The sequence below is a fragment of the Rhinolophus hipposideros genome, assembly GCF_964194185.1.
Source record: "Rhinolophus hipposideros genome assembly, chromosome: 2".
NCBI lineage: Eukaryota > Metazoa > Chordata > Mammalia > Chiroptera > Rhinolophidae > Rhinolophus > Rhinolophus hipposideros.
This window is the reverse complement of record NC_138048.1, coordinates 72727789-72749457: the sequence shown is the minus strand read 5'-3', so window position 1 is coordinate 72749457 and position 21669 is coordinate 72727789. Positions and strand designations below refer to the sequence as shown.

General features: G+C 39.4%; 1 protein-coding gene across 6 annotated transcripts in view; it reads right to left on the bottom strand.

Annotated features, from left to right (window-relative positions):
* Positions 1-1883: 1883 nt before the first annotated feature.
* TNIK (TRAF2 and NCK interacting kinase) overlaps positions 1884-21669 on the bottom strand; it is a 364845-nt gene continuing 345059 nt past the window's right edge. For 4 of the 6 annotated variants that reach the window (XM_081072833.1, XM_081072834.1, XM_081072835.1 and 1 more), the window contains 9 exons: positions 20885-20996; positions 19903-20073; positions 18127-18270; positions 15526-15660; positions 12050-12150; positions 9454-9603; positions 7467-7626; positions 7066-7205; positions 2229-4877 (listed from right to left, as the gene is read on the bottom strand). In XM_081072833.1, coding sequence (XP_080928959.1) covers positions 4794-4877; positions 7066-7205; positions 7467-7626; positions 9454-9603; positions 12050-12150; positions 15526-15660; positions 18127-18270; positions 19903-20073; positions 20885-20996 — 1197 coding nt within the window. In that variant the 3' untranslated portion in view covers positions 2229-4793. Of the gene's footprint in view, positions 4878-7065; positions 7206-7466; positions 7627-9453; positions 9604-12049; positions 12151-15525; positions 15661-18126; positions 18271-19902; positions 20074-20576; positions 20664-20884; positions 20997-21669 lie in introns of all 6 variants that reach the window. The other 2 variants (XM_081072831.1, XM_081072832.1) reach the window with 1 other exon arrangement.

The following is a 21669-nucleotide window of genomic DNA, read 5'->3' as shown; positions in this document are numbered from 1 at the left end:
TGAAAACTCACCTTTCCACCAGCATTTGCTCACCCTCAATAGTGCAATGTATCTCGGTGTTAATAAAAACAAACCATCCAAACCAAACCCTATCATGCAAGGCGCTGAGTTAGTTGGATGATGTCTACGCAAAGTGAAAAATCTGGAAACTTTGGAACATTTCTATTTTAAACTGTATTTTCTAATCTTCATCCAAATGTTTGGCATCATTGACGCAGTCCAAGATTTTGATCTGAAGTTAAAATATCTCAAAACTTATCCAGGGATTTTTTTTTTTTAAATGTCTTTATGGGGATTTAGTTTTGGTGCATTGTGGCACTTCCTGCAATGGCAGACCTAGAAAACTAAAGTTTAAAGCAGAGTTATCGTGTCATACTATTTAATGTCATGTAAATTTTTGATATTCCAGTTGTCTGTGGAAAACTTCCCAGAACAATGATACAGTATGGAAATAAAACAACACTAGAAAGTTTGGTAGAAATGTACAAGTGGTCAGATTTGAACTTGCAAGTTCTCAAGAGGTTTTATTCTTTGCTTGGGCTTCTGAAAAGACATCAGCTTATATCCATTTTGAGACTCACGGAAGGACTCCTGATATCGCTATACCGACCAAGGCCAAAAATATAGTGGCATTTATGAGAAATATTAGCCGGTAAATGAAACCAAATTTAGACGTTTGGATTTTATATTGCAATTATGTAGTGTCAGGGGAGGCCAGTTTTGGGTTTGTTTGCTATGCTTTAGTTAGATTTACATTTTTGAGGAATGAACTAAAAGGTAACTAATGGTCATAGAAATGGTTGAGATAGCCAGAACACAGTATCAGAAGGGATTCTGGAATATTGGGAGCATGGTAGGTAAGGTGATTCAGAACTATCATCATCAGTGTGTTGTGGATATTCTATTTTCCTCCATTAGGTTAAAAAAGTTTGCTTTCCTTTCTTAACAATAATGTAGCACATTCATCTTAAAGCAATCAGCACAAATGCAAGTGATGCCTATTCACGCAGACTTTCAAAGACAGCACACACTACCAACACACAGAGCTCTTCCACATTTCAAGAATACAGTGACAGGAACTGGTACACATAATAGTAAGGAAAACTTGGTTTTTAACTTCATGGAATGTGAGGTCAGACTTGAGCCGCTTCCTTGTCTGGCAATGGACAAAACCCAAATGGCACCGGCCTGAATTTCACATCTTTTTACTCTACTGCACAGGAGGGACCAGACACAGATTACCAATGAGTCACAAGAGCAGACAGAAAACTGTTAGTAGGTCTTAACCACCAGGAATCAAGACGCTTTTTAAAAATGTGTACATGATGCAAAGCATGTCAGGAGTGTATCTTAGAAAGCAATGTCAATGTGTTAGAAAAAATGGATTCCCTATCTAAGTAGCCTTGTGGGATTTCATCTGTACCTTAATCTATTCTGTTGAAATAAATAGCTCTGGTCTTCTTGAAGCACCATCTAAACATCTTCAAGAAAAATAATGTAGAACTTAGTGCAAGCTGTCCTTACTTATATGATACAATGATAATGACCTGAGTGTAACTGGCATGAGGACTTCACCATTGAGGGACTCTTACAGGTCATCTGTTCCTATCACCCACTGGATGCAGGAATCCATGCTACCATATTCCTGACTGGCACCCAGCAATGAGGGGAACCGGTCAGACCCTGGACCAAGACTTTCGTTGGGTAGATTCAGTGGAGTGTAATGCATGATTATCAATTTAGAGCAGCAAGAACAAAAAAGATCTACTGTAACTTACTTTGGAAGGAGGACTCAGTTTCTCTCTGTAGAAAAATAGAAATGAAATGAGCTAACGACAAAATCCCCTACAGGAAGAACTAAAGCTAAAAACTGAAACCAGTTTCAAAACTAAAGAAATTTTTATTAAGATGCTATTAAGATGATGAAAAGCACAACCCTCCCCCTATCAGAAAAACAAAAACAAAAAAAACCCCAAAGCAAACAAAAAGTTGGCATTTGTTACAAGCCACAAGAATAGCATTCTAAAATGTTGTGCATAACATAAGCACCCGTATATCAGGGCTAGGGCCTGTTTTGATGGAAGAAAAGGTAGTTTTGAAGACAAAAGCTTCAAGGAATTCTTTAAGTATCTTTTAAGGAGCACAGATTTGTGGGGGGCAATTTTGAATTTGATTTTGCCTTGTACTCAGTGTGAAATATTTGTACAAAAATATAAAAGGCATGGCTTGATGTTTAACGTCTGTGTTTTATTGTTGTTGGCACCAGAAAAAGCTCATGTTCTATGTTGTCACTGTACATACTGTAAACAAGACTGCATTAATATTGTTTTCTTATGAGTTTTTGTTTCAATGAATCTAGATTTTAAAAAATACATTCACAAACTACCTTATGTTTAAACACAATGATTCCCTTTTATTTCTTAACTGTACCCAAAATCCCACAATAAAAAAATCATTTAAAGCTGTGTGTTTCGAACTCATCACTTAGAAATAAAAACAAAACATAACATAAAAACAAAGATCAGTTTGCAACATAATTTAAAAAAGCTTCTGGTTTAAAATACCACAGCAGCAATATAAAGAGCTGGTGGCAATCACATTCGAGGTTGAGAACCAAATGTATGTATTTTGTCCACATCAGCTTCCAATTATAGTAGTTGTTCAATTCAATCCAAAAAGTTATTGCTGAATTTGTTGCATGGAATTTGTGAAGACAGTATTGTTCAGCAGCAGCATCACAGCAGTAAAAATGAGAACGGGAGGATTTCATTGCCTTTGAGAACTAAAGGGACCACGGTGAGGACATCTTGGTCATCGCCTGAAGATAATCCTCAATTCCATTCCTGCGTGCTACCTGCTTAAAATAAATGCAAACGACAACCACCTTTACAGGAGGGGCATCATTATCTACTTCAGAAACCAGAAGAACTCTCCTTCCCTTCCCCGCCCTTGCTCAAACCACCAGAATTGAAATGGCTCCATTTTCCTAATGTATATTTCGTTCTCATTAATAGTATATCAGCTGCTCTTGTATTTAGGCAAAATCAATAGGATCACAGAATTTTTTTTTTTGATCTGCTTAACTATTTTCTCCAGAAACAAGCCACATTAGTTTTATTGTTGTTAGATTCTCTTTTGCAATTTTTCAGAACAATTTGGTGAACTACTGTTTAGTTTAGAGAATATTAAATACACCTGAGATTGCCAGTTGAGCTCTCTATATGTCTCCTGGAGATAACACTGCTGTGATGAACAGTGAAACAAAACAAACAAAACGAGGTAGGTTAAAACAGGAAGCGCAACACAGATATCGTTTTTTGCAACACCTTGATACCACAGGCAGCCATGCTTGTAGCGTTGGAAAAAAATCCCAGTCACATAAATGTTCAAATCATCTGAGTAAGAGTTTATAAGGACACAAGTCAACCTGAACTAAATACACACATATCTCTGCACAAATGTTGTTTACCATATGTTGGGTAATTTGGAGGAAGGTAAAATGATTAGGGTTTTAGAATTTTGGCCAAAGCCTTGCTTTCAAGTTCTATAAAATCTGAACCAAGGATGCCCGCTGTGTCTCAAGCAGGCACGGTAGTCTCATCCCTTCTCTCACCAACCCGAGAGAGCGTAAACAGCTCAGAAACATTTATTATTACCATTTTCTTCCAGTCACAGTTTTCATCTTGAGAAAGTGGCACCGTCAGGAGAAAGCTGGGAATGACCAGAGCTTGGATGTCATTCATTCCCCAATTCCCAGACAGAAATCAACCAAGTCTCATTACTAATGAAGTCTAAATTGCGAGAGCTCCTTAGCCAGGAGGCTTTGTGCATTTTTTTTTAAAAAAAGTGTATGTGTGTACTTATATGTATATTTTAGCTTGTTTCCCCGAAGCTCTTTCTGTAAGACCTCATCTGCCATCCCATCTTATGCCCTAACCTATTGCATAATAGCTGAGGGAGAATTGTGTTATGGTCCCTCAATTGCTAGAGCCAACTCAACTCAATGGCACTACTATCCCATTTAACACACTCCATTCTGCACAGGGCCATATAGGAATAGGACCTGTCAGACTCACAAAAATGGGAGTTGATTTTATTAGTCTAAGGCTAGTAGTGTAGCCATTTAAAACCTGTTTCCCAAAAGAGGGGGAAACTAGTAATTTTCTTAAAAATTCATTAGCCAGTTGCTATCAAACAGCAACCTTTTGGGTTGGTGAAGGCGGAAGAGTTCTAAAATCACCCCACTGTGCAGTTATGGCCTTCAGTGTAAGAAGATAAGGTACGTTTATTGTGCTGTGTCTCACCATTTGAAATTTAAAATTTTACAACATACCATATACTTAAAGCTAGCAGGCAGTCAGAATTAAAATGCACTAACTTTCTCAGTATGCATTTTCTCCCCATTCTTACAAAGTAAGGGGGTAAAGAAAAAAGGTAAAAAACAAAACAAAACAAAACTCAAAATCCACCATAACACAGCTTAGTCATAAGAGCACACAATATTTGTTTCTATCCCTAAACTCCGAAGGGCACATGTCCATCTCTGTCCACAGACAACGCAGCATTCTTGGGGATCTCCTGGAAATTCCTGCCACCTTTTTCTCTCCTTCTCAACCAGGCTGCAACATTGAAAGATGGACTGTATTGGGACGGGTGGAGGGAGAGGAAAAGGGGAAAGCGGTATGTTCAACCAAGCCTTTTGATTCTGCCTCTAGTCTGGCATACGTCCACATGAGTTATGTTCTTTTAAATTAGAAATAACGCCATGAAGATAAGTGCCAAGTGCTCTTCTGTTACCAGTTCATCATGGAATTTCTGTTGAGGGTCATGAAAAACACTTGGCTACTTCCTCCAGATCGCACGGATGCAAAAAATACCTGTTTGAAATTAAAAAGAAGTTAGTTCAACTGCATGGTTTCTTTCCCTCTTTTCTTCAACCGTCCATCCATTTTCTCTCACATGTCCTATCCTTGCCATGTGTCAGCTCTTAGGACTCAGTGGCTGGTGTTTATGAAGTGCCTTGTCACACAATGCATCCTCCTGCCTTTATTACTGTGATTGTCACTATTCCTTCTTGTGGCCTTGGCCTTCAGGGACATGGGAGGCCTTGGCCTTCAGGGCTGTGTCTTGATTTGTAACATCCTGTGGGCACTCATGTTTTAAAAGGGACTTTCGTGCTAGGAAAATGTGCTGGATTTCTGGCCTAGGACACAACAGGTCCTTTGTTCATTTCTGGAAAGCCACAGAGGCTCTCTTTCTCTCCCCCATAATGACAACAGAGCCGACTTTAGGACTGAAGAGAATCCTTTCAAATTCCCAAAGTCAAGGGGGTGTTTGGGACCTACTGACTACCATACGGCGTCAGTTCTCAATTTTTTAAATTAAAACAAATGAAATGGTTGTGGTCAGATAGAGTAAGGTGTTCAATGTCTATTCACTTTGGCATTTCAGGAATTAATGTGTGGCTTGTCTGCTGATGCAGGCAGATCCTAGGCCAAAGGAGATAATGGCATGAATAAGAACCACAGTCCATTAAATGTGGATCTATTAAATCATTTTATCAAATAATTGAGAGAAGTGAGCAAAACTTGGATTGCTGCTTGCTTGAGCTGAATGTCAATGTACCACTGCCCTGGGAAAATAATATTCTGGAGGTGGCGTAGCCCTTCAGTTGGCCAACAAAGCATTTATTTTTGTCACTAGTATAAAGTTTCTGCTACTTCAATTCCACGACTTTTTCAGAAGAATGCTGCCTCTCCCAATAACTTCTTAGGAAGTTCTGTGGAAATGCTTGTCATTCAGCTCATGCTACATATGTAAGTCAAGCTACTGTTTGGGTCAATGAATCAAAGCAGAGAAGCACAGAGGACCCAGGGTAATATGGTGAGGGAAAGAAAGGGCTGCTGTTCTCTCTAGGTTGTGTGTAGTTTGGGGTCTAAACCTCGGGCACCAGGTACTGGTGTGGTTGGACCCAGCCTGTTCCTGAGGGTGTGGGCATGGCCTGTTGGGGTGGGTCTTCCATGAATTAGGAGGGTGGGAGTCCATGCCTGGATCTTATGATCCCCCAAAACTAGGTGGGGGCTGGAGTTTTACTAGGGGTCCACTGTTTTCTGACATACTCTGGTCAGGCTCTGGAACCATCTTCTCACCACCCGCAGCTGTTGTCCACCCAGACCACACCAGACCAGAGTAGTTGGCTAGGGTTGAATCTAGTCTAGACTCATACCTCTAGGATTGGACTAAGACCAGCCTGGCCTCTGGGGAACTGGCGTAGGCCACGGGATGTACGTCTGTTCAAGCATTGCATTGTTTTCTACAGGTGTTTATGTCTGCTGTTCTGGTGACAGCATTTCTAAATTGGCCACAGTCACAAAGGATAAATTCACAAATGCGGTACAGCTTAGTTACTAACAACTCTGGGTTAGTCTACAGGGAAGACAAAGGAGAAACGGCCTGGCTGCAGAATACCCTCCTGAGATGACCGATCATGCCAGACGGACACCGTCATTTTCATCGGAAAACAGTCCCCCTATGACATTTCAGAAGAAACATGGCTGGAATGACACAGGACATGGCACTAGTTGAGTTTGTGATTGCGCATTCCTTAAGGAATGGGTGACATTTTTATAAAGCTTATATTTCTATGTGTCATATGCTTTACATTTAAAGGTGCATATAATGTGATGTGTTAGGTCCTGATAGTGACATTGTGAAAAGTCTGAAAGCAGAATGTAAAGTTGACCCAGTGTGAGATGATTAAAGATGGACCAACTCTTCTAAGTGCTTTGGAGAATTTGGGTGTCTGCTGAGTCATCATAGGGCCCGCAGGCCACAAAAGTTACTAAGAGTTCACAAGAAATTTTTAAATGTGTTTGTCTTTTTGGATACGTGAATATCATATTTTGAGGGTTCACATAAATCAAACCAAATAATGCCATTTCAAGATAATATTGATCATTTAACACAGATGTGATTCAAATCAGTATAAAGGAAAATGAAGGTTTCACAGGTACCTGGTGGTCTCTTAAAATGCAAACACTAATGCAAATGTTGAAACGGATTTACCTTATCATTTCTTTCACATAGAAACTTTAACCTTTGAGCTCGCTTATGCATAAATACTCCATCCAAATGTCCTGTTTCCACTGACCGGATCTCAATAGCTTTCTCGCCCCAGCCCATTATCTGATTGGAATGAATGTAGGCTGTCAAAAGGAATTTCCAAAACTGCATTAAAAACATTAGATGGGCAATAACTCACAGCATCTGTTCACATCTTAACCACAAAAATGACAAATGACTTGAGATAAACAGACAAAGCAAGTCTTACAATTGTTATTCACAGACTGTTTTTTTTTTTTTTTTTTTTGTGTGTGTGTGGAATCAAATGGTTGTTTCACATTTCTTGACTTTCGTTTCATTTGGGGGGTGTAACTGCTGAAGGAGATAAGGAATGGTTAACCTACCCACGGACGTGGGCATTTCTCCCCATTGGAGCACCACATCCTTTGTGATTCGGCCGTAGGTGTTTACATACACCCCCTCATCCTCATAGCAAACAAGCATTTCCATCCCATCTGTTTTAGGCAAGATGACAATGGCATGAGGAGTGATATTGCCCTGAATCTAGAACACAAAGAAAGGGCAGGCATTATTCTTTCTAAAAAGAAGAAAAGCATCTTGACTACTAATCTCTAAGAATAGCAAAAAAGAGGTTTTCTTTTCCCATTTTCATTCTAGAGACTGACAATTTGATTGGTTTAACTTAACCAGCCACCTGTCACATACCATGGTAAAAATAAACACAAACTTGCGCACTAGGTTGACATCCAATGTACCTGTTCCTAAAAGTAACAACTCTGGAACTCCTACTATGTGCCAAGCACTGAGCCCTTTACACATACAATTTCTAGTCCTTAGAATAGCTCCTCATGGGAGATATCTTTGTCTACAAATGAGGCCACGGCATTTCAGTGGGATTATGTAACTTGACCAAAGCTGCACTCATATTTGGTGGTAGAATTGGAATTTGAGCACGGGTCTCACAGACATTGAAAATCACATGTCTTTCATCTGCTTCCAAAAACAATGAGGAGAACGCAAACCATCTGAATCTGATGGACACAGCCTACATGGAGCCCAAAGGTGGGACTAAAACATATTCCCACAAAATGGGTTATGAGCAGATAACATAGATTGTTTATCTGCACGTCTAATAACAAAATAATCCAAATTAATGGTTTGCTTAGAAAAAAATGTAAATTGCGACTCATTAACAAAAGTCTTACTATTGACATGAGTGTAGATTGACTTGTTCTAGGAAAAGAGACGTGGTGCTGCTGTGATATCCTGGCTGAGAATGTCACGGCAGTCGCACAGGTGCATGGTGGGTAGGGATGAGAGGATCACGGATGATCGTGGTATTGCTCCAGTCATCTCACCAAGAACATTAGTTGTGAGTTCTGTGTGCACACGTGCACACATGCTGTGAAAAGCTGTAATACACCAATGAATGACGTGTGTGTGTGTGTGTGTGTGTGTGTGTGTGTGTGTGTGTGTGATGTACTAAAACAACTTTTTTTTCAAATGTGCTTTTGGGAGTAAAGGCTTTAAACTCTCAAAATACCAGTTAGCAACAGATTTGGTCTCAGATTTTCCTGATAAATAGTTTGTACTCTATGCTAGCCTTGGCGTTACATACAGGAAATGAAGCTTACATTCCATCAATCCTACTAAGTGAAACAACGTGCAGTGTTTTCATTTAAAAGTCATGTTTCAAGCAATGTGTCAGTATAGCAATCTTAGTACTACAATTTGCAGGGTCCCGTGTCAAATACGTTAGATGCATTACCTCATTTAATGCTGCTGATAACTCTATGGGATAGGTCCTTTTATCTCCATTTTACAGATGTGAAAGCTGAGGGTTGGAGAGACTGCCTAGTGGGTCCATGATTGCAAAATGAATGCATGCTAGAGCCAGGGTACATGTTCCAATGTGTCTGATTCCACTATACGACGCTGTCCTCACATTGAAAAGAGGAACAAAAATAGCAGGAAAAGGACCATTGGCCTTCTTCTACATAAAATGAACCAATGCTGCTTCAAAAACTGAAAATAGGAACTCCTCTATTGTACTTGCTTAAAATACAGAATTTATGCCCTTGAAGGAAAAACACCATATGTATTTTAATCTAAAGTCCAATAAGACAACATGTCTAGTAAATGGAAAATACTTACTATTACGTGTTACTCAGTGGTGAGTAGTCATAAAAATTAAATTTACATGTTTTATTTATTAAAAGCATTGTCTATTTAGGGAAGGCCAAAAGTCCATCTGCTTTACTGACTAGTAAATATTAGTGTGCCTTCCACTAAAAATGTGCAAAAGCAAATCTCATTCTACATACAAGTTGTTGTACAGAGAACCTTGACATTCTGCTTCCAGGAACTTACATGAGATGGTATGTAGATATCATAAGAGTTTCCTGAATCCACATCAATTACATGGAAACCAGTGTGTGAACCAAAAATAACCTTTAATCTTTGACCTTCTTCTACCGTGAGATCAACAAGCAGGGGCTTGTGCTGGAGATCTGCAAAAGACTTTAAAAATCACCCCATGAGTGTACACATCATTCAAAGAGGTTATCTTAATTTTTTCCTGTAGCCATTGCCTGATGGAAGTTAATATCTGACTTTCTTAAGCTGAAAAGCTAGGAAATTTCTCTTTCAATTTTAGGTCTATTTACATCCTGGCTGTAGGAAGAACGGTCTATAACACCCATTTGTACCTCTTTCTCCACCCCTTGTCTTCCAGTGCAGAGAAGTGGTTTATAATTGTCAATTTTTGATACTGTCATCATCTATTAAAAACTTGGTGCCCGGGTACTGCTATTCTTTTCTGTTTATTTCTGGCTTTTTCCCTTAAAAGGAGGTCCAGTCACTTCTCTGGTCCCTCTCCTTCCCATGTGACAGCCAGGACCATGCGTGACCGCTACCTTTTCAGAGAGACCGCCTGCAGTGGGCAGCAGGGCTAGCTCTGTGCTAACCCTGATCAGGATTAATGACATGCTCTGGTTCTGGTCTTCCTTGGTGAGCAAGTGGGCATCAGACTGGTGCTTCCTCTAAACGTAATGCTGAGATCTGAGACTTGGGTTTTGGTCATAGAGAAGGAGATGGGTGTGGAACATCACAAGACTCAAGACTCATTTTTTCTTTTTTTTACATGAGTGTTTATAGCAGCTTTATTCATAATTCCTCAAACTAGAAACAACCCAGCTGTCATCGGTTGGCAGGCAAATGGTTCAACAAACTACGGTATGTCCATACTATGGACTACTATTCAACAATAACAAGAAACAAAGGACGGATACATGCCACAACCCAGATAACTTCAGAGAACTATGCTTAGTCAGCTAGTTGCATTTAACTAGAAAGGAAAACAAGAGAGCTCCAGCCAAGTTTATCCAGATTCTATGTGTTTGGATCCGCGGCTAAAGCTCCAACTAGCTGTCCAGTGTTCTACTGTTTTTCTTTGCTATTATTTAATCATCCTCTACTTTATTGGGCCTTGAAGTCTAGGAAAGAATTCGTGAAACCACAAGTGCCCCGCTGTAATGCCACTGCCCCCTAACAGACACCTCTCTCCTCATCTTTTGCTAATGTCATTGTCACAGTATGGGAGGTCCTAGCCTTACAGCCTCGTCCTATGGGAGGGTTCGACCCTCTGCCAGCTCCAGTCTTTTTTATTCAAGTCCTTGCTTTAGCTCTTCCCTCTTTTCAGGCTGGGTGTGACCTGCCGAACAAAGCATTTTGCACTCTTTCATACACTTTGGCTAGTAAACTGATGGCAGTAACTTTACAGCCGGAATGGACTCTTGATTGAAAAGCTTTTGCGGAGAGAGATTTTGGCAGAACAGCAGCACCCTATTAGCTTTTAGGAGTCATCCCTTAAGTGTTATTACTAACCTAACACATTCCAAAAATTTCTCTCCATAAAAGTGGGGAACCCATTATGGAGGGGAGCCCATTTCCACTGATGAATCTATCTTCCTGAGAACATCACAAATGAGCCCCTTGCGCTAAGGGAACAAGAAAGAAGTGGGTGATGCAGTCCTGAAGAGGGCCTAATAATGTTCTCAAGGCAGCTTTGGCCTTCACATAGCATATGTGGCAGGAAAGAATACATAAAAGGTCGAAGGGAATAATAGTCAAAAGTGGGGGAAAAGTGAGGGGCAACAGGATGTCAAGAAAGAAAGAGATACAGGCAGAGAGAGAAAATGAACAGAAGATAAAATCACATTGGCTATAGATAGACTATGTAGAGATGAAAACACTGGAGGGCCCCCAAGAACTTGTCCTTCTAGTCTCTGGGGGTCAGCTTACATGATCTGGGGTCAATGGGACTAGCATATTCCCATGTCACTCCTGTTGAATCTCATGACTGATCGATCAGTCCGACCACGGTGGGTAGAGACTCAGACAAAGTCAAAAATGAAAGAGTCATCAAAATGGAAGCACACAGAGAAACGAGGACAATTTCAGATGTGACTAAATTCAGCCATCATTTCGGAGAAATCAAATAGCCTTGGGGATATGGAGCATCAAGTGAGTTTTAAGGACTGTACCCTAAAAGGCTTATGAGGATTATAAGATTTAGAGACTCAGTTCGACCTGGAAACTCAATGCTGCGCTTGATCTTCCTTGTTCAGATAAAGTATCAGACAGTGCCCTAGTTAGGTGGCTGTCTAACGAATCTCGTCGCCTTAGACCACAATCAATGATTTGCCCGGGAACCATTCTGTACTAAATGCCACTTGGAGATGATGATTCATAGATCTGAAATGGAGGAGGGCATACCCCAATTTTCTAGCATTTAAATAGCCTTTACTTTCAGAATAATAACTCTAAGAGTTCCTATACTTTTTAAAGAGGTTTATTATACGTAGGAATATTAATATTAATCTATGAGCAAAACAGACTATTTTTGTTAACTGGTAGAAAACTAACATAAAAAAGGTCTTTTTTAGGTAATTGCATGCCTGCTTACCTTAAATGCCATGAACTTATGATATGGTTTAGGAGCCCACGCATATATCTCCACAGCGTTCTTTAAGGCAATCACCAAGAATTTGATCCTTTCATATTTAACTGTAATATAAAAATGATAAATTAAAGAAATATATCAATTTATTCAAGTTTTTGTATTAATGAATGTGTAAGCCACAATATGCAAATATACATGTAAAACCATAATTGAGGGTGATGCTGCTGGTGTGGGATTTTTCTCATAGATACAGATTTAACTTCCTTTAGTGTGCTTGGTTTCAGAATACATAGAGCCTTTTGCTTTATATTGAAGATTCTTTCTTGGTCTAAAGATGGAACTGGCTTAGGAGTATCTTTAGCCACTAAGTCTAGATGTGAACTATTCACTGTAATAAGAATCTGCATAATATCCCTTGATGTTTCCTTGCTTGCCTTTTATGTTCACCCACATGTAAGCAGCTGAGACCTGGTAGAAAAATTAGCAAATGAGTACAGACATAAAGGCTGCTGTTTCCTTATTATTCAAAATTGAATTCTAATTTTTATGAATTTTATAAGGGATTAGTGCCCTTATAAAAGGGACCCTAGAAAGTTCCCTCTCTCCTTCTGCCATGTGAGGGAGCAGTGAAAAGGTAGCTGTTTATGAACCAGGAAGAGGCCCTCATCAGACACTGGATCTGCCTCTACCTTGACCTTGGACTTCCAAGACTCCAGATCTGTGGGAAATAAATTTCTGTTGTTTATAAGCCACCCAGTCTGTGGTATTGTTATAATAGTCCAAATAGACTAAGACAGTACATATGGCTGTCATTTTCTTTGTACCATATTGGAACCAACAGAATATTCTATGTCCTAAAGAAACTGGAGAGTCCAGGATAACCGACCAAATTCTTGCTCTCTGAGATCTTTTGCTGTAGCAGGGCCCTTCTGTTTATACGTTCTGTCTTTAATACACATTCGACTACTTCTTTAGCAATTTATTTATATATTTCTAATATATAACGTTATTTCTTGATCTTTTTCAGTTATAGATATTATCTACTGACTTTGTAGTATGAAAGGATTTAGTCTCTTATAACCATCTCCTCTTTCTACCGTGTTTCCCCAAAAATAAGACCTAGCTGGACAATCAGCTCTAATGTGTCTTTTGTAGCAAAAATTAACATAAGACCTGGTATTATATTATATTATACTCATTATAGTATATTTATTATATTATGTTACATTATATTATATTATATAAGACCCAGTCTTATATTATAGTAAAATAAGACCTGATCTTATTTTAATTTTTGCTCCAAAAGACGCATTAGAGCTGATTGTCTGACTAGGTCTTCTTTTCGGGGAAACACGGTAGTTCTCTCTCTTAAACACACATATTTCTTCCTCTCCCACACCCTCGATATAGTTATACTTTTAATTTTTGGTTAAATCAACATTTTGTGTAAAAAATTATTATTGTTCACTGAGGAGGCACATAGTTAACCATAATTATATTTCCTTTCTTGTTTTCCCTCTCATATCCACATTTTCTACGTATCTATCTCTAAGCACATGTGTTTACTTTCTGCTAGTGCTGTAAATGCCTTCAACACAGTCAAACATGACAGGTAATCTATTAGTAAAATTTTATTTTTCTGGGAGGTACCTCTTCTTGAATCCTCCATTGTTCCACTCTTCTCTCTCTCTGTATATCTCTGTCTATCTAGCTATCTATCTACTTAGATATATCTAGATAATTCTAGATAGCGAGAGCGAGAGCGAGAGCGAGAGCGAGAGCGAGAGCGAGAGCGAGAGAGAGAGAGAGAGAGAGAGAGAGAGAGAGAGAGCTGTTGGCTTCTGTTTTCTTGGAGAAGTCTGGCTAATACAGATGGGCTATAAAATACTACGTGAAAATAATCTTTCCCTCAAAATTTTGAAGCCTTGCTCCACTGTTATCTAATTTTCTAGCATTGCTGTTAACTCCCAGGCCACCTGATTCTGGGTCTATTATATATAAACTTTATTTATTTACTTATAATATGGAAGCTTTAAAGACTTTCTCATTTCCTGGATATTGAAATATTCTTATGTTTTGTTGTAAGTCTTTTTTTTTCATCCACTATACTTGGTACTCAATGAATCCTTTTAATTTGGGATTTCAAGATCTTATTTATAAACATTTTTCTTATATTCTTTCCTTGATACTTTCCTCCCCTTCCATTTCTTATTCTATCTTCCTAAAACTCATGTTACTTAGATTTTGAACCACTTGGACTGATCTTTTTATTTTCTTAACTTTTCTTCCCCCCCTCCCCACCCTTTTCTTTTTGTTCTACTTTCTAGGAGATGTCTCATCTTTATCTTCTAACATTTCTATTGTATTTTTTAATTCTTTCCAATATATTTTAATTTTCAAGATTTTTTTTCTTGGTCTCTGAATGACTTCCCCCAACTCTGTTCCACATTTTTTAAGTAGCCCCTATTCTTCTTTTATGGAAACAGCTTTTATAAGTGCCCTGAAGTTATTATAGTTTCTTTCTTTAAAATTTTACTTCACTCCTCATTATCCTTGTTTTCTCTCTAGTCCTTTCTTTCTACTTAAATTTCCTTCCTATTAGTGTATTTCCCCACATCTGGTATAGGTGGGTTTATCAACTGCTGGGCTTCACTTTAAGAAGCTAGACAGCAAACTTTTTTTCATGGCATTTCAAATATTAGTACCTGAATATCTTTTCTTTCTGGCCATTTAGTTTCTCCAAAGACAATCTTTCAATCTCTTGCTTGGGAATTTAAGCTTATCTGTCAACATTTGGGAACTAAACAGGGGATGAAGGTGTGTGTGTGTGTGTGTGTGTGTGTGTGTGTGTGTCCTCACAATCCAGTATTCCCCAACATCAGAGTGGCTGTGCCAACCTTGCGTCTCTGTTTCACTGGGGGAGGGCTTCTGGAAGACTTGCTGCTCATCAACTTTCTAACAGTCCTCTTATTTTCAGTTTGAGTCTACACTTCCACCTCAGATACACCTGGGGCCTCAGGTCCTGGGCCTTTCTGGGGTCTGTTAAGTGACTGAATTGATTTTGATGAATGTACTCACTGAAGACTTAAATTTACCATTTACTGGTTGTCTAGGTTTGTTTTTAGTCATCTAACTACTCTTCAATTTTGTTTACATCTTAGTTGCTGGTTTCTCTTCTCCTGGTCCCTTTGTCCTTGTGGGTTTATGGCACTTTTATTCCTTCATAGTCATTTTAGGGGGTGGGAGTGGATTTGAACGTTTAAACTGGCGCAGAGGACTTTATTCAGAATTCATCCTTTGAACTTCATCCATCTGACTTTTTGGGGGAAATAATGCAAGTATACTTAAGGATTCAGCAATGTCTTAAAGTGGTCACAAATACGTCATTAATGTCTGATATTTTAAAAAAAAAAACCTCAATGAAACTAAACTAAATAATTCCCATTGAGTATAAAACAATTCCATGTTTTGAGACTTACCAACTTTGTAATGTATACAGCCTTCCAAGTCCCCAACGGTGATCCAGCCTTGTTTCTTTTCCACTTCTGGGTCATTGTGTAGGATTCTATTTCTTAACCATGAAAGATAGTAAACTCGTAGCTTATTCTTCTTTCCTGTTGAAACAATAGAGCTTTAATTACAAGACCGTGATAGCTTTTTCTTTCCATCCTTCCCCACCTCCATTTTATTTTATTCATTAATTTTTATTTATAATTGTGTATATGTGTGTGTTTGTGTGTGTGTATGGGTGTGTGTGAAGACACACTAAACAGTGCCCCCAGCATCATCAAAGTGTTGTCTCTGCCAAGACTTATGATTAAAATAGCTTCAAGTATTCTAGACAAATAACCATTTTATAATTTGTTTTTACCTTCAGGTGGTTTCTTATTTGAGCAAGCTACTCTTAGTCTCTCAACACAAAGGGCAGTGTCTGCTGAACTCAGTAAGACCTAATTCTGTCACAGAATGGTTGATTAGAGTTCTGGAATATTCTAGATCTAATTATATGAAGAGGTGTTAACAACTGGACATTGTAGCATACTTATGTGTGGCTGCCTTCCCCTCGCTTTCTAACCTAACAGCATATGTTAATGGAGAACCTCTTATTTGCCTCCTCAGTTACTTTAAAGATGATAGCTAGTAGTAATTTTATTTTACCTGAGTAACCAAAAAGGGAATTTTATAAGGAGATAAGAGAAACAAGTTCAATGGAGCCAATCTGGGCTTAGAAAATAACCATTTATAATAACCAACTAAAAGGAATACCAAACAAAAATAGGAAAGGAGAAAAAGACATATACTTAGAAAAAAACTTAAAAGTTCCCTTTGGTAAAGTGATCCTGGAATAAAGAATTACTAGTATGATAAGAAAACATCTTAAAAATACTGAAGAGTACACATGGAACAAAATTTAATATACTCCATGAGATTATCTGTGTATCAGATAAGAAAATGTCCCTTGGAATGGCTCTTTCTAGGTGATCAGAGATTTAGGCCTGTCAGCTTTACTTCTTCGGTACTTATTTTCCTTTGATTTCCTCTTAGGCATCAAAAGATGTTTTATATTTTACAGATGTGATACATACCAGAAGACCATTAAGGCACTGTACACTGGATTTGACCGGAGAGTACATTTACAACTTAAATTACAGAATCATTGTGCAGTTACTATTCCTTTTTGTAACCAAAGGCCTAGATTATGTACTGATCACAATAGCTAGGATAGGCAAGAGAGCTAGAGCTTCTTCCGTGCTAGGCCTGAGGGCAGTTCAAGAATCTTTTGCTCCTATTTTCATTTTCTTCTTTCCCCATCTATGCCTCATGATAAGAGAATATGCTTACACTTAAAAAAATGGGAAAGTGTCACTAACATAAGGAAGCCTGCACATGAATTTTCTGGTAGCATTTCCACTTTGGGTAGGTGACTGGCAAATGTATGATTTACAATCTGATTTCCTAGTGTAGCCATTAAGAAGGCAATTAACCAGAACACTGATTTAACCCAAATGATAATACAAGGAAAACTTACTTGGTTAACTATTATGTGGGGAGAATAAAAAGAAATGATACTGAACATTCAGTGGAAAGGTAAAAGAAAGAGGGAATTATAGCATCAAGGGAAGGCATTTTTTAAAAATAGAAGTACAGCGGAAGAGTTAAACTTTATTCAAGGTTCAATCCAGCCATGCTGTATTGTCTCTGCAAAACAATGGCTGAGTGTCGAGTCATGCTTTTCAAACTTGGATGCATACTGGCAACACCTCAGGAGCTATGAAAGCAATGGCTGCCTGGGACGCACTCCAAGAGCTTCTGACCCACTGGTCTGGGGTGCATGTCGGACCTTTCATACCTCCACAGGTGGCTCTAATGTGCAGTGGTACAGCTGGTTCCACACTGGATAGGAGGGGTACTATTTATTAAATTCCTTCAAACACCATCACGAAGGAAAAAAACTTTCAAGAAGCAGACTCTCTCAGGCTTCATTTTTGACTTTTCAGTAATAAGGCCTTCACTGCTGTCGCCATTTTATTTTTTAAAGCTCCTTTTGGGAACCAGAAAGCTGCAGCGTGTCGCAGTAATGCTGCTCCCCACATTCCAACCTTTGTGCAGACTCAATCACCCAGTGGGCCAGCTGTACTTGCTAAAACATCAGTAGACTATAATCTAGAGCAGTTCTTGTGAGAAAAGAGACCTGAGAAATACCTGCTTATAAAACTTCCCACTCCCAGAAGCCTACATTTTGATATTCGCCATCTGAGAGTAGGTAGCAATGACTGGAGTGAAGATACCTTAAAAAGATCCTTGCTGGGTCCTGGCGGATGTTAAAGGCCTATAAAGATACCACCATTGTGGTACGTCCCTGCCTCATTCAGACTTCAAGCTGAGGTGAGAGACTTCCCTTTGGAGGTCAGAATGTCCAGAGTTACAAAATGAGGATGGTCTCACTCTGGCTATACCGCTATCATTTATTGTATCGCTTGATAGCTGGGGAAGGCAGAACTTACTGTTTCTTTACAAAGGAAGTGATCATCTTTCCCACCTGTGCAGGCCTGGAGGCCTCGGGCATCCTGGTAACATACCTGATATTGTCACGAGGACATTCAGCCCCTCTAGCACATCCATCTGCTGAAACCGCCTCCGGTTGATCAGATTATAGACCTTGCCTTGCCCACTTCGGTCCAAAAGCATCAGGCCATTTTCAGTTCCCACCAGGAGGTTCACACCTGCAAATTTAAGAAGCACCCTAAGACTGACTTTTTACGGGCTTTAACCTTCTGCATCCGAGGTCCCTGTAAAACCTAAAAACCTGTGCTTTGTGAATATAAACTAATGGGCAAGTAGGTCCTGGAGCAGGGAGTGCAGAAGTAGCTCTGACATAGTAATTACAGCACGGTCTCCTTGGTAATGAAATTAGTTTTCTTTATAAAGTGGTAGCAGCATTTATTACATCTAGCCATTTATGACATAACACAGAGTCCTTCCCCAAAGTGTTAGGCATAGCTGTGATACTACCACAACGTGCCTTTGTTCCTTTCTTGTGACACTCACCCCTTTCTTGGCTCTCTATAAATCCCACCTCAAGACTTTCAAAGGTTCACCCTCACCCCTGTTCATGCAGTGATTTCTAGTCTATTCACCTTTAACACAGAACAGAGTGCCCCATTTTCACACCCACTGGAAGAAAAGCCCTTTCTCCCAAAGGTGTCAATAACTTGAGAGTCACAGAAACACTGACTACAAGGAACTTCTCAGGTATCTAGATCTAGCCCAGCCCATCTCCCATGCAGTCATTCCCTATTACAAAAGCTCTGGCAGGTAAGTGGCTTTATCTGGACAGCTAAATTCATCCCTAGGCAAATTATCCCCCCCACCCCAAGGCATAACATACACACTGAGAGGTCCACTGCGCAATTCACTACATTCACGAACAGGTCACTTTCTACCTTCTCTTGCTTGCTGTACAATGATCTTCAGAGGAACACAAATGTCTGCTCTTTCATCGACGTAGTATTCCATATTAAACATGCCTGTGTTCTTGTTTTATACCTGTCTCTTCTCTAGAGGACAGAGTCTTCCTTCCCTCTATCACATCTCGCATGAAAGAGTTTTTGGGTTTCACAGTCTTCCTCGCTAACGTCTCAAATGCTTTTGTCCTTATAAAACTGTGGCGCCCCAAATCAGGCCAAGTACTTTAGATGGGGTACAGCTGGGCCAAGTCTTTCTTTGATCTACACACGACCGTGATGCTGATAACGACACAGACCAGCACTTTGACAAACTCTCATCACGCCTACACTGAGTTAGAGGGCAGCTAAGATCTTTTTCACAAGAACTGCAGGTTGATGTTTTGAACTAAAGGAAGGTTCATCATTTGTTGTCCTTTTCTTTTTTTTGGGGGGGGAGGGGTTGTCCTTTTCAATTTGATCTGTGACTACTAGTGGCATGGCCTTTGGCGATTTACTAAAATACGCTGGGTAGAATTTTCAGCTGTGAAATGGAGGTAAAGCCATTCTTCTCCTTGTGGGATGTTGTATGGATCACAGGATGTGGGGTACATCACACAGTGCTGGGCACATTGTGTGTGTGTATTGAGTAGTAGATAGTTCTGTTGTTGGCTTTAGTCGATCAGTGTTACGTGACAAGGTCATTCTGAATCTCATTTTGTTACCCTGGGTATTAGGGTGTCAGTTCTTTCTACATATAAAATTGCTCTTGATCTCTCCTGAGGCCAAGGCCTTTCTAAGTCAGGTTTCTAACACCCGTGATTACAGCAGTGCTCTTCTGATGACGAGATCCACAGGCTTTAAATGTCTGAGGGTCAATTCATTACTGAGTGGTAAAAAGCAGCAACTTACCCCACAGAGCTGCACAAAGTATTTCTGAATTGAATCGTTTCTTGTATTTTCTGATTTCTGGTGTGTCGCTATGAGGCCGAATGTTGGTTGGGTTTACGTTTACCACTGAAATCTTTCTTGCTTCATTGAGTTTGGCCTGTTCTTGCCTAAGAAGTTCGCTAGTAAACAGAGCTTTGAGAAAAAGAATCAGAGAAGTCAGTGGCATCTTAAAAAATAACCAGTGGAGATACGGAGAAGGGCTTCAAAACACAATGATTTCTTCTCATTTAGTGAGCGTTATATATTATAGCAAAGGCAAAGAAACTGACACTCTGCATAGTTCATATTTTTTTAGTAGAATAAAGTATAAGTCATTCATAAAAGCAGTATTTTATCTATTAGTAAAATAGGCTTATCGACACTACTTGAGTAGGGAATTGATATTCATCTCAAAAAATTAAATGCACCATCTCCATCTCCTGTAATATATGCGGAAAGATGTACTTTTTGAATTTCCACATTATCAATTGCGAAAGTGGCCTCAGCTGAGACTGATGATTAGTGAATTGCAGAAGTCTAGAAAGCAAGAGTCGTCTTGAAAGCAGCCAGACTTTTGCGGCGGGAAGCACACACGTAGAACTCAACACAACTCAACACGCACTTATGAAGTATCTACTGCGTGCACAACATTGTACCCAGAAATTGCTTTTGAGAAATATGTGGGAAGTTTGGAGATCTCTGAGGGACAGCTTTTCCTAGGGCCCCTGGATATCTCTGGGTTCCTACCAGAAGCAAAATAGAAGAAACAAAAGAAAAATGGAGAGAAAGAATTTGTTTCAGGAACCCTACAAAAATAATAATTACAAAAAAGTCTTCCCTTTAAGGCAGGGACTAAGCAGTAAATGGCTTAACTATTGAACTAATGATTATTATTATTTTTTATCAGGCCATACCAAAAAGGAAAACCAAGCTATTTCTAAAACATTGGGGCCTTCTAGCTTACCCGTGGCTGATGAGTCTTCATCCTCTTCATCCTCATCAGTGGGAGATGTCTGGTATACTCTGGGGTCCACAAAAGGGGTGAAGGAGGCTTTAGTGCTGCTCCCCATGCCATACTAAACAATAAGCAAGAAGATTAAGAAGAGCAGGTAAATAAATACTGCAGCAACAAACAAAATGCAAACAATACTTTGCTTGGGCTTTAACATAATGACAGACTCTTCAATCTATCTCACTGTTCACACTCGAACCCCTAGTCGAAGTATGTGCCTCTCTCTCCAGCTTGTCCTGGTATCAGCCATTCACTAGCCACTCTGCCTTTGCAAGGTTTCATTCATTACCAGACTGCAAGAGTGGCAGTGAGCAAATTGTATTTTGGACCATTTGTAGCACCTTAATATCTGTGGTGACGACTGTGGTGACAAAGCTTATGTCTCCCTTGAAGTAAAAGCAATTTCATATTGACCAAATGTTCTTAAGAAAGGCTGATGCAATTGGTAATAAGTAAGCTTGTCCACACAGCAGTGCTTCATCCTGAACACCTTCGACCAAAGGTCCCTCCTCTTGGGGCCGTTGGGCCCTTCCACACTGGCCTGGTGATGCAGGTGAATTGGTGTTGGCTCAAGGAGCCTTCAAATCTTTAATTCAGGAACCATTTTCCCAGGGATTATGATTTTTTTCTTCCCATGAGAGTTCCCTTAAAAGAATACTTATATTTACATGCCTAATTTGGGGGACTTCATGAAGATACTAGGTTTGCAGACAATGGACCTTGAGAGCTTATTTAAA